This window comes from Aotus nancymaae, unplaced genomic scaffold, assembly GCF_030222135.1.
Source record: "Aotus nancymaae isolate 86718 unplaced genomic scaffold, 86718_ANA_hifiasm-v0.15.2.pri h1tg000049l, whole genome shotgun sequence".
Taxonomy (NCBI): Eukaryota; Metazoa; Chordata; class Mammalia; order Primates; family Aotidae; genus Aotus; species Aotus nancymaae.
The window spans coordinates 11,243,878-11,257,305 of record NW_026988463.1 but is presented as its reverse complement, the minus strand read 5'-3'; the positions used below and the strand labels follow the sequence as shown (position 1 = coordinate 11,257,305).

Here is a 13,428-nt window from a genome sequence, read left to right as displayed (position 1 = left end):
CAGCCCTGAGCACAGAGTTGGCGCCAATGCTTGCACTAGGCTGGGACTCAGTGTGCTCGGCTTCCTATCTGCTCTCAGATCACTGGGCAGAGCTAAGGGGCTCCAGTCACAGATGGCTCCCTCCATTCACCCCTTTATAAAGCCCTTAGGCCCTCTGGGTCCCCACCACAGGTGACTTGTATATCTGGTGGCAGGTGTGCCTCAGAGTGGCCAAACCTTCACAAAGTCTGGGAGAGCAGAGGCCCAGGAGGACCCTCACCCTCCCCTGTGGGCCCGTCCACAGCCCTGCACCACCAGCCCCCAAGAGCTGCCGACTGGCCCTTGCCTGACGCTTGCCAGGCAACCTTGGGTTGTGAATCCAATTCTGCAGAAACTCAGGTAGGGAAAGAAGGTTGAATACTCAGCACAGGTGTTTTCCACCTGAAAAGGGGTGGTCTCCTCCCACCTCCATCAAGCATTTACTGTATCAGCATCACATCGTGATTTTAAACCCCAAAGAAAACCCCCACAACAAGTCACCTACCAGAAGGCTCTTGAGGGTGCTCCTCAAACTGAATGAGATCAGCAGACTGGAGGACGACGGGGTCTGGTCTCAGCTGAGGGGATGGCAGGCACGAGGGGACGGGCGCACACAGGAGGTCAACGGGGGAGTCATCAGTCAGGCGGAGAAGCTCCTGCTCTGTGTGACTGGGCCCTGGGCAAAGAAGGTGGGCCGTGACGCTACAGGACCTCCACGCCCACCCCAACCACACTCGCTGGATTCACACCAGAGGTTTTCCTTCTAAGCCTTAAAGACTGAGAGTCAAGAAATACTTAAGGTATTTAAAAAATGAAAAACAAAAAAACCCCCAGAAATCCTGATAATGGAATGCCTTAATAAGCCAGTTCTCCTGAAGACCTGTGTTCTTAGGAATAGTGGCCCCTCAAAAGGCCCAAGCAGGGAAAAGGGTCCTGCAATCAGCTTCCAGAGAAGGGGGACAACCCAAGATGGGGTGTGCATGGCTATCAGCATGCGAAAGCTCAGAATCCGAAGCCCTGGGCCCCAGTTCCCCGGCTTCCTAGCTGCCAACTCTGAGTAAGCTATAATACAGAACCGCCTGAGATTTCTGTGCCTCCGCTGGAGAGCACAGGCAAGCGCTGCTGAAGGCTGTGGGCCAACTTAGGCAGATGATTCCCAGTGGGGTACCTCATAAAATGTCAAACGCTGTGTAACTCAGTTATCCTAAAGGCACAGGGCACAGTAACGCGCTATCTATTCTCACCTCGCCATATGAAGACAAAATTCTCACCTATCACAATGAATTCAAAAGTCCTTCAGAAAAGTTAGAACTGCTTTAACATGCATGAGAGTTGGCCTCTCCTACAGAGGTGGATCGACCTGAAACCTATGCGACTTGGTGTAATTTTGGGTAATATTAATCTATTAGTCTATCGAGTCCTGCCCGGGGCTACCCTGCAACAAAGACGTGTTGCCCAGGCTGAGTCAGGCTCCCTGAGCCCTCTTCTGAACCAGGCTGGGCCTTGGCCTTCCATGTCTGCTCTCAACTTGCCAGGCCCAGTCTTAGCTCCAGTCAGTTGAGTGAGAATCCCCTCATCCTTGAGATCTCACCACCCTTCACATCTGACCCAATTCCTTATCCCCAAACACTGATGTTTAGATCCTTGGCCAGCCTGCCTGCCTGTAGCAGGAATCTTCTTAGTAATTTTCCATCCGCTGAGCCCTCACTCTGCTCCTAGGCTATGTACTGGGAGTTGACTCTCTCTCCCGTGTTCCAAGAGTCATGAATTTCCATTATAACAAGTGTCAGAATAATTTTTTTCTTCAACACCTGAACTGAGGTAAGATGATCATTATGGGGGTGCCAACATCCTTCAGGCGCTTTAGCCAGTCGACCATGCAGTGCTAACAAACATAGGTCAATTTTTCCTCTGTTACTAACTTAATACTGAAACTGCTTTAAAAAAATGTATGGCTATTTAACTTCAGCGAATGAGGTGACTTTCTGGAGTCCTCTCTCTTGCTCTCCCCAACCCCAAGCCATTTCTCCTAGAATTTCACAAGCTCTGCTGTCTCTGCTCTTCCTCTCTTACCAATGCCGCCGGCACCAAGCTTGTGTTCCGAGGCCGTGTGTGGTTCGGGCACCTCCAGGATGCGCGAGCCCTCTGAGGGCTGGTTTTCATGACTGGCAGGGGAGAGACTGAGTGAATTCAAACGACCTAGAAGATAAACAGCACCGGTCAGAGAGAAATGTCAGTGAGAGAACCGTGATTTTTTAAGCGGGGAGGGGATGGGTGCTTACTTACTTTTCATGTCATTTTTTAACACTACAATTCTCTTATGACCATGTCCTTTTATCCAGACCACCTGCACACAAGACATACTACTGGTTAAGCAGTGGAAAAGGAGGGACAGAAGCCCTAACATTCAGGAAGAGTGTGACCTACGGTGCCTGCCTGAGGCTAGAATTTAGGAACCAAGTTACTGCCAAGAAGCATGTTTCTCTACTCTCCCCTTAGCTTTTAAAGCAACAGAAGAAGCTGACAGAAACACGCCCCTATAAAAAGCAGAGTAGTTCAAAAATCCTGAGACACAGCTTCAGAAATATTCTTTATAATTCTTAAAAAGACTGTCTTCCAAACACAAGCTTTGGCATATAAATTAAGAGTTCTCACATGAGAGCTCTTGCCGTATTTTTTGCAGAAACTGAAGACCACCTAAAAGAATTAACAGCAATCTCTCAGACCCTTAAACTAAGTTCATTATCAGAATCTTCAAGTCCTCTCCCTGATGGTGCCGCTCTCAATCTCAGCCAAGCAGAGGTGTGGTGGTGGAGCTAGGCCTCAGGCCCCCGACATGTGCACGCCGTTGCCAGGTCACTGATCTCAGCTCCCAGGCGAACGTCACCTAGGGCCTTCCTACTTCCTTTCTTATACTGTTTTCACTCTGGCTCAATCCCTCCATCTAACACTGACCCAGACTTCTGCGGTGGCCAGGATCCTAGCCCAGTTCCCTCTTCCATGCTTGGTTCTCTAGGCTCTACCATGGACAGCAGCCACTGGGGTGCTTTTCAAATGCAAACCTGGGCTCTAGCTCTCTCCATCACGCCCTCCCTAACAGAGCTCGCAGCTCCCTGTTAGGCTCTCAACACTTCATGCCACTTGTCACTGTCCTGTATCTGCTCACGCCATCCCCTCTGCCCAGAATGCTCTCTCCCCTCCTTGTCACATGATTCTCTCAGGCACATCCTTGCAGGTTCCCCACACAAGGGAAGTGGGCCCTGACACAGCCCTCCTCAGCGCATCCACTAAGCATGGGGCTCCTGGCCGTCACTGAGCTGACCACTTTGACTAGCTGCCTGCTTGGTGGTCCTGACTCACTCATTACCCAACACCTTTCTGGGGTTACAGCCTGAGACTTACTCACCAGGCAGGCAGGGATTTAATGAAGGTTTAGAGGTCAAGGAGAAACGCTAAAATCATTTACTTTAGGCCAAAGATATGTTTTTAAAAGATCGGTTCAAAATGCCTGCCACTTTGTCATTCTGGCAGCATTTTATTTTTCTGATCAGGAAAGTTAGCTGTGGGTCTTCGGAAGATGTTCTCCCAGAAGCTGAGAAAAACGCCCACCTGTGGGATTGCTCCCAAGAGCTCCTCCACGCTGCTGTGGCCATAGGTCTTGGGCTGCAGAGTTTCTCCAACATACTTGGTGTAGGCCATGGAAAACTCATGAAGGAAAATCTGCTGGTAGTGGTAAGTATGAAGTAAAGACCGCACGTTCTTTGCAAACAAATACAGACTTGTGAGCTTCACACATTCTTCTGTCTTATCATTAGTGAAAACCTGGTTAAAAAGAAAAGGTAGCATTAGAAATGTCAGTGACTGGCCCTGCCCCCTGGAAAGTTAGGGCCTCCTGCTGAGGGTAAAGGCCCAGAGTCGAAGACAAGGAAGAAGACAACAAAGATGACAAAGATGAAGAAGATGATGACGAAAAAGACGAAGACGAAGACAACAAAGACAAAACGAAGATGATGATGAAGATGATGGCAAAGGCAAAGAAGATAAAGATGAAGACAAGATGAAGACGATGAAGATGAAGACAAATCAGATGAAGATGGATTAGATGAAGATGACAACAAAGATGAAAAAGAAAGGAGGAGGAAGAGGAAGGAGGGAGGAAGGAGGAAGGAAGGAGGGAAGGAAGGACGGAAGGAGAGAGGAAAAAAGGAAGGGGGGGAAGAGGAGGATGAGGGATTTATTCAAGGATTTCCTCCATGAGAAGGCTATAGCCTCCAGCAAACTTCAGTTCTAGTTGCAAGTCTAAGGCTGCAGAGGTCTGAAGAAAGTGTGTGAGTAGGCAAACCATGGTGGCAAATCACTGTACACACAGTGGACACTGAGGCCATTAAACCGCATCTCTCAAATCAGTTTCCAAGAAACACTGTGATGGAGGATGACGATAGCATTCTTTAAAAACACATCAAAAGCAACGAGAAACAAACACAAAACCCTTGTGTATACAGGGTAAGGAAGATTTCTTTACCACAAACCCTTTCAGAGTCTTCGACATGCTCTGGAATCACCAGGAGTAGGGATATTCCCAATCTTAGCTGCCCAGGGAAAGTCCTTTGTCCTGGAACATCCATTAACACAGTCCAGAACTGGTGTTCTTAGGATAGACAGTAACAGGGTTTAGCAAATGTTGGATTTATATCCTTCCATTATTTAATGATCTGTCCCATAGTTAGATGATAATGGTATATTATTCTTTTAAATTGTTGGGGCTTATTTGCTAATATCTTATTTAGGATCATTTTCTTGTAAGGGACTACCTTATGTTTTTGCTATTAAAGTTTATTTTGGCTTCATAAAAGTAAGTGGTAAGGTTTACTGTTTTCTTTTTTGGCAGCCCTGAATAGTATTTTGTTTCTTAGAGATGGGTTCTTGCTGTGTTGCCCAGGCTGGTCTCAAACTCCTGGGCTCCAGGGATTCTCTAGCCTCAGTCTTCTTAGTAGCTGGAATTATAGAGGTGCACCCAGCCCCAGAATGATTTTTTAAAAGGTGGATTTATCTAGTCTTTTAGGGTTGGTTAAAATTCCATTGTTATCCCACTTGGTCCTGATGCATTTTTTCAGTGGTAAATTTCAGTGATCTTTTATAGTCTCTTTTATGGTAACTGGTCTAATTTTTAGCTTTTTGAGTGAATTGTGGTAACTTATTTTTTTCGAGAATTTCATTTATTTACTCTATGTTTTTGTATCTATTGCCCAAGAATTGCATGCAGTATTCTCTTAAGATTCTGCCAATCCTGAAGTGCCATTCTTGAAAGGCTGCCTGGGGGGTGGGCTGGCCAACCTTCCTTTCCACCGTCTCCTCATTGATCTCTCACTTCAAGCCACCAAATAAACCAGCTAATTCAGAAAGACAAACAGTAGCAAAATCCATCCTGCAAGAGGACAAACACACGCCAGTGTCAGGATCCGGAGACCAGGCTTCATTCTGGTTTCTGCCACTCATTTAGGCAGCGCTGCTTCACTGCTTGAGGTCTCAATGTGTTCATCTGTGAAATCTTTTCCAGCTCTACACACTCTAAGCTATACCAGCAGGTAATCTACAAGTACCCAAGCCATAGTCTTCAATAACAATTCTAAAGAACCATTAATATGCGCACCTCAACCAAGTACGGCAGGCTCTTCAGCAGTTCGGTCAAGGACATGAATCCGTATTCACAGGGGTTAAGGGGAGTGTTGTGGGTACTTTCATAATGTCTCTTGAGCTCCTCAACAGAAAGATGGGTGGTTCCTTCCCAAGACATCAATAGTACCAGCAACTGGGCAGTGAGAGATCGCAGAGACTTTCGGTTGATCAGCTGAATCTGTTTGCCAGATTCTATATCAGTTACCTGGGGAAAACAAGAATTCACACTTTTCAGAACTCAGGAGAGACAACGTAGGTTATACCCAACTCAGCTCATTTCATTTTGGTTAATGAGACCAACAGATGAAAAAATCTTTAATTTTTTCTCTTACACTGAAATAAAGCAAGTGGATTTTTTTTTTAGCTTCTTTGGGACAACAGACCAACAATGAAGCAGAAACTGTCCTCCCCCTGCTGATTCACAACTAAAAGCTCTCATCAAGGTAATAATGGGGGAGGAAATTGCATCGTTCTCGTTATTTCTTCATTCATTCTTTCCACCCCCTCCACTGTAAGGAGGAGAAAGACTGGCCAGCCTACGGCCAGGGGCCCAAGCTTGTGAAGTGTGGGCTGCTGTGCTTGAAGGTGAGGTGGGGGATGGGGAGGCAACACTCACATGGCTTCTGTGCAGACCCAACTTAGCCCACATGCATCCCGAGGGCTGGACTGGGGAGGTGAGAGAGGGCCTACCCTTGCCTACAAGGCAAACTGCACAAAGCTGGTATTTTCATCTGAGTAGTACCTGTCCACTCCTCAATTATTTCAGATCCTCAAGGAGATAAAAGGTTTAGGTGGTTAAATGCATTGAGAGGGAAACCTTGCAAAACAGACAGAGATTGTCATTTGGGAACCAAACACCCACATGAAGAAATATGCATCTGGTGACTGAGACCAGCAGGCCTTGGGTGGCGGGGCTGAGTCTATGGACTCAGCCTTTCCTGGTACAAAAACAGAGCTTTGGCACACGTCTGGCTCCAACACTGCTCTCATAAACAGTGCTTATCCTGACAGCTCATCTGCCCCCTTTATTTGGTTTTCCTGCCAGGGCCAAAGGTCTCGGCAGGGCTAAGTTGGCACTCTTTGGACCTTGGATTCTGAGAGGCAGAGAGAGGTGGGTGGCACCTGAGGAGTCATTCCAAGACCAGGGCTTCTTTATCTGGTCCTGCCAGAGCCAAGGCAGGAGGGAGGCTGGCAGGCTCCCACCCCACTTACCATGGGTATGGGACTGTATATATTTCCTCCTCAGAAGCAGGTTTAATCAACCAGTTGATATCAGTCCAGGGGATCCCAGTCATCTTCGCTACCCAGATCACCACTACCACAGCCACTTAGGAAAGAAACCAAACCAGAGCCTGCTCCTCTGGTGCAATTTGGATCCATCCCTTGATTCTCAATCCCAGCTACTATGCATTAGAATTACCTAGGGAGCTTTTAAAAACACCAATGCTCAGAGTGCGCTGGGACTAATTCTACAGGAATCTCAGAGGCAGGGTTGGAGAAGCTCCCAGGAGACCCAGTGGGTGGCCAGGGAGGCACCAGGGAGCCTATCTCAGCTCTCCCCATCCTTGCTGCTCACGCCCCAGCTGCCCGACCGCTACACTCACCCAGCAAAGCCCTAGGTCACGGCATGGGGTCTTCCTATCTACCTGAACCCACCCCTTTCATCATCCTGGGCAACTGAACAACCAGGGACCTGTCCCACACCACAGTCTTTCAGTGCCTTGCCTCTGTCATCTCCCACGACATCCTCTTCTGTTCAATTTCACTGCAGACACCTGTCTCCAGGGTCACAGTGTGAACCTGTCATTACCCCATCCAACATAAATCATTCAAACCTCCTGAGCATCCCACGTGTAAAAGCCAGTCTGGAGCTGCTGTTGGGGTGAGAGAGCAGAAGGAGACTCTACCTGCTCAACTCCTCCCCCTCCTCAAACCTCACCAGCATGGCTGCCTCCTGTCTGTTCCCAATTTGCCAGCCCCCTCCCCCGCTTCACTCTCCTCTTTTGTCATCTTGGCACTGACATTCTTGTCAATATTTAAATTCCCTCATCCCATGCCTTTTCCTGGCACCCATTGGTAAACTCCTACTTTGAATCCAACCACCTGCTTTCCCTGAGCCCGCACCTGCAAAGCCACACCCCAACTGCTGCTCTCACAAAGTCTACAGTGGGTCCCTGTAATCCCAGCTACCTGGGAGGCTGAGGCAGGAGAACTGCTTGAACCTGGGAGGCAGAGGTTGCAGTGAGTCAAGATTGCACCACTGTACTCGATACTGGGTGACAGATCAAGACTCCGTCTCAAAAAAAAAAAAAAAAAAAAAAAAAATCCCACCACAGTGGGGAGGAAAGGAATGAAGCCATTCTAGCTGTTTAAGGAATTAAATGACACAGAAATAAATGCAGCTAGTAATGGGCCTGCAACTGAGGGTGCCATCCTTCATGCTTCCCTTTCCATTCCTTCCTCCTGGCAGTGACTTTTCCTGATCCTGTGGGGGAGGGGCCTGAAAACTGGCAGCTGCTCAGGGAGGGCCAGTGCAGTCCAGGGCAGAAAACAGGACGACTGCCCTCTCTACTATACCTCTGCCAATGACAAAGGCCACTCTGCACCCACGCTTGCTCCTAAGCCTACTCTGAAGTGGGTGAGAATGTACGGAGGGAGAAGACACAATGTGTGATTATGGGCTCCCAAGAACGTCAGAGGCAAAGCTCTCACTGGAAGGAGTTGAGCTCAGGCAGGCAGTGCTGAGGTGACCTTCACCCCAGGTCACCTGATGGTTGAACCCTGGGGTGAAGTATGACCTCATCAGTTCACAAAGGTGTTGCTTTGGTAAAGCCATTCAGAAACACACAAGAGGAAGACCAAAAATCTAAACTCCCAAACCAAGGCTTCTCCTACACCTAATAAGTACTAATTACACAAAACAAGTTGTAAGGCAACAGTAAGTAGTTCAAAGTGTAAATACAGAAACACTACAGCACAAGCAAACGTCCTATTGAGAATTCAACCACTATGAGTTTTATCCCATGAGGAAAAAAAAACACGTTTACCTTCACGACATGGCAGAGTTTCTGAGTTAAAGCTGAAATGGAACCGACATCATAGTCTTGGAGACGAAATGTATAACCAAAAGTTTTAGAATATTCTGTAAGGAGATCTGTCATCATAAGGCAGTTATCTTTTTGGGACCGAAGGAGCTTAACAAACTGGGCAGCTAGAGCTTTGAACCGCTCCACCTCTGTCAGAGTAAGGATCTTTTCTTCTCCACATTCCAATACCTTCAAAAACACATGGCGGGAGGGGAAGAATGATCAAAATACAGCTGTTTATAGAATTAAATAGCACAAAAATGTATGCGACTAGTAAACAAAAAAACAAGTCAGTGTTATTGAATGGGTGTAAAGTTTCAGTTCTGTATGATGAAAAAGATTGGAAGATTGCTTACACAACAATGTGAACGTCTGATCACTACTGGACTGTAGATATGTAGTTATGATGGTAAATTCTATGTTATGTGTATTTTGCCAGAATAAAACAGTTTTTAAAAAGCACTTCAATAGTAAAAAAATAATATTAATAAAATCAACAGAAATGTGGTTTAACTTAGCAACAGCTTAAGAGCTTAGCACTGATGTTACCTCATGTACTCAGCCCTATCTTCAACATGAAGGATTTGAAAAGTATAAAACTAATAAGCGAATATTCAGTGTAAGAAATTGACCAGGCATGGTGGCTCAAGCCCGTATTCCCAGCACTTTGGGAGGCCAAGGTGTGTAGATAAGTTGAGGTCAGGAGTCTTAAACCGGCCTGGACAACATGGTGAAACCCCATCTCTACTAAAAATACAAAAAGTAGCTGAGCATGTTGGTGCGCCTGTAGTCCCCGCTACTGGGGAGGATGAGGCAAGAGAATTGCTTGAACCCAAGAGGTGAAGGTTACAGTGAGCCAAGATCAAGCCACTGCACTCCAGCCTGGGCAATGAGTGAAACTCTGTCTCAAAAAAAAGAAATCAGCCTACTTAATCCTTTTTTGAATAATTACTCTAAAACAAGTTTGAATAATTCTATAATTCTTTACTGATGGAAAATGCCATATTTATCTAAAAATACGAATGAGTCTGTAATATTGCTTCTCTGATGCGAACAGCTTAGATTTTTATCCTTTCTCAAAACGCCCTACTTCCTAGGAAAATAGGTCTTGAACGTGAAAAAAAATTTCCTATATGTTGTTCAGAAAAATACTTTATAAAAGAATTTCTTCACTCACCTGTAAAGTATCAGGTATGGCTTCAAAAAGTTCAAGTAGTTTGGTAAACCCATAGTATGCAAGTTTGCACTGCCGGCCAAAATGGTGATGGTAAGAGGGAATAAATTTATTAAAGGGCATCCGGAAATGGGGCTGGTGACGCAGCAAATCAACGACATCCTTGGAGAATTGTTTTGTCCTTTCTATTTCATCCTGAGTGCGTTCTTTAAAAAAACATAAAATCACAATTTTTTACTACCCATTTGTGTTCAACACCCACACTATAGTAAATCCTACTTAGAATTTACAAGTGGTATCATTCTTGCCTTCCAAACACACATGACCTAAAAAACAAACACCTATACTCTTCCATCTTTGCAAGTTGTTCTTAAACACGTTCCAGGGCAGAATACCAGCAAGTCATGATACTATTACAGTAAATGATGAAATGCATGTAATATATTAATCTTACAAGCTAGAAACCATTTCTAGCCCCTGCCCCATATGTATTAACATGACACACACCAAGGTCCCTGTACTTAAACAAGTACTCGAGAAATTATTCCTATGAAATCACACTTCTGAATAGCCCCACTTTTTTTGTTATTTATTCATCTGATCTTCATTAAAACTCGATAGCAGAAAAGAATATCAGGCTTCAAAAGCTGAACCAAAATAAAGAGGAAAAGCTTAAGCTGAGATTGTTTCTATTAATTTTTAGGTGAGAATTGGAAAAATCCTAGCATTACTAACTTTAGCCCTGGAATTCTATGATTTCATGGATATCAATGTTCTGTACGGTTTAAGAACCAGATAAATAGAAAGAGGAAACAGCCATACAGTCATCCCTTGGTGTTCTCAAGGGATTAGTTCCAGGACCCCGCTTGGACACCAAAATCCTCACCTACTCAAGTCCTGTGGTCCACCCTGCCAAACCTGCAGACATGAAAAATTGGCCCTCGGTATCCGGGGGCCTCACATCCCTCGAATACTGCACTTTCTATCTGTAAGGGGACCTGTGCAGTTCTGATTTCAACTGTAACTATTAAAATTTGAAAGACAAAACAAAACATTCATGTGAACTGTCTTCCTTTCCCAAGTGCACACAGTAAATAAAGTAGCTCAGAATTAAAAAGAAGAGAGAAGCAACAGCCATGGTAACAGATTCTCAATTGGAGGATTATGGCTCACCCAGCCACAAGACAGGCTGCAGAAGGAATCTGAGGGAAGTGCTGATCATGCCCGTTTTTCCAGTTAGAGTGAATTCTAAAAAGCCAGCCTACTTTTTTTCTTGAGAACAGCTTCACCTACTTTGAAGAACTCAGAATCCAAAGAGCAGCAGTTTTCACATTGTGCTTTCTGTGGAATCTTCAGGAACCAAGAGAGGGAGGAAAAAAACACATCTTCTCTGCCATGCTATTTTAAAATAACAGGAGGCAGACAATATCCTTCCAGCAAATGTAAGTCACATACCTCTTTTGGGAATACAAATCACCATTTCATTATCTTGTTGGGATAAGCAGATGGTTGTGTCTGGAATCTCTGATACGATGTCAGTCAACTCACAAACACCGTACTCAGTGACATCCCAGTCCTTTGAGAAACACCTAGGTTTTAACAATGGAAGTGGATAAAGAATGAGTAATATCATCCATCAGTAAAAGAACTACAAGTTTTCCAAAAGAATGCTTAATAGAAACATTAGATAAATATTTAGAATTTGGGAGAAGATGAAGTGTCCTAAAATCTTTGCATTCATTTCTGTTCATCAACTCACCAGTGATAAGCCTGTGAGAATTCTCTCACAATGACCTGTTTGCTGGCCTGGGATTTGAGAAGTTTTAGTAAATCCTGAGTAAAGCGCTTCACCTGGGCCCTGTGGGTAAGGGTCAACAGACGTTTGGAGCCCATTCCAAGAATCTGCAAAGCAAATGGTTTGATTATTTATACACGTAAGACCTCAGCAGACAGTAGCTTCCTTGCTGCTGGCTCACCCTCTTTTCTGTTACTGGCCTCAGAGAATGATTCCCCTTATGTAGAATGTGTGCAATTTCAAACACATGTGAATCAACAAAATGTAGCTGGTCAAAAGAAACGAACGTCCAACCTCCTGAAACTCTTCATTTTTTTTGGTCTAGTGCACCCTCTCCCAAGTAGTCGCTGACTATAGAAATGAAAAGTATAATCTTTTGAAAAGTAGTGAGTACAGAAATGAAAAGTGTATCGGTTGTCCAGACAAATTGGTCTAGACAACCAATTCATCTCTAAAAGACAGTTCAAGTTTTTCAAGCCGTTTTTAGTGAGTGGGAAGCTATTGTAACACTGTGAGTTAAATGGCAAAATCTTCACAGGATTGGGTGCTATACTCTAGCCCAGCTAGTTACACATTGCACTAATCTCCAACTAGTTACATTTAGAAGAAAGGTTAAGCCCTTGACTCTCACATAGGCACCAGGTATTCATGGCAGCTCTTATAATCATGAACAATTCTGGAGAAAGCTGTTCTGGGATGAAGAATGTCTATAGAGCTTAGAGGGAAAAATACTCCTCAGTCCTCCAAGGAGTTCCTCTAAAACTGAAAACTAGTAGCTTTCTGAAAAACTGAGAAGCTACCTTTGAGTGTTATTCCTTCCCTCTGAAGAAAGCTTTTAGAGGATGTTCTGCCCAAAACTGACTTCTTAGAATTAGGTTACTACCTATCCTGTTTTTTTGATGGAGACAGACAAAGCCATGGAGGAATATTCCTGCCTTACCTGCAACACATGAGGCACTGCTTCTAATAACTCAATCAGCTTGGAGTATCCGTAGTCTGACACTCGGCACTGTTTTGCAAAATGATGGTGATAGGATGGGATGAAATGACTGATGGGTATGACACAAGATGGCTGGCTTTTCAGCAAGTCAATCACTTCTCTGCTGAACTGGATCAGCTGGGGGTTCCCTACAGGACTCTTCGAACGCAGAAGCCAAGGGTCTAGAGGAAAAAGAACATGCATAAGACGAAAAGCACAGATTCGAATTCAACCATGGGGAAGCAGACAAAATCAAATAGAGTAGCTGCTTTATGTCTCAGTTTCTATATTCAGGTCTCATAGTCCAATAACTAGCTAGTCTATCTTATTCACAGGCTGGCAAATGCTGTCCTATTAATCCTCAGAGTTAAGTGGTCAAGGCAAAGCAGAGTCTACTACAGTGTTATTTATAGTAGAAGTGAAAACACACAAAAAGCTCCCAGTTTAGAAACTGGTTATATTTCAAAGATCCATCTGGAACCTGGTCATGTGGAACATACTTTCCCGCAAAGTTATAAATGGTCATGAGGAAGGTAGCCCAGAAGAGCAAAATTAATCCATAGTGGAACTGAAAATGTTGTTACCCAGAAAACCACAGAAAGTGATGTTTTAAAATTAGCATGACATAAAAGGGTGTAAGAGACAGGTTTTCGCACCATCTTGACTGCTTATACCCAGTTAAAGAAGTATAAATAATCAG

At 44.8% G+C, this 13,428-nt stretch overlaps 1 protein-coding gene across 6 annotated transcripts in view; it reads right to left on the bottom strand.

Annotated features, from left to right (window-relative positions):
* The window catches only part of MARF1 (meiosis regulator and mRNA stability factor 1), a 47,817-nt gene that overhangs the window by 4,038 nt on the left and 30,351 nt on the right, over positions 1-13,428 (bottom strand). For all 6 annotated transcript variants that reach the window (XM_012477439.2, XM_012477440.2, XM_021665660.2 and 3 more), the window contains 10 exons: positions 12,690-12,910; positions 11,714-11,856; positions 11,410-11,543; positions 9,958-10,160; positions 8,742-8,969; positions 5,669-5,899; positions 3,628-3,840; positions 2,305-2,365; positions 2,092-2,217; positions 524-694 (listed from right to left, as the gene is read on the bottom strand). In XM_012477439.2, coding sequence (XP_012332862.1) covers positions 524-694; positions 2,092-2,217; positions 2,305-2,365; positions 3,628-3,840; positions 5,669-5,899; positions 8,742-8,969; positions 9,958-10,160; positions 11,410-11,543; positions 11,714-11,856; positions 12,690-12,910 — 1,731 coding nt within the window. The remainder of the gene's footprint in view (positions 1-523; positions 695-2,091; positions 2,218-2,304; positions 2,366-3,627; positions 3,841-5,668; positions 5,900-8,741; positions 8,970-9,957; positions 10,161-11,409; positions 11,544-11,713; positions 11,857-12,689; positions 12,911-13,428) is intronic.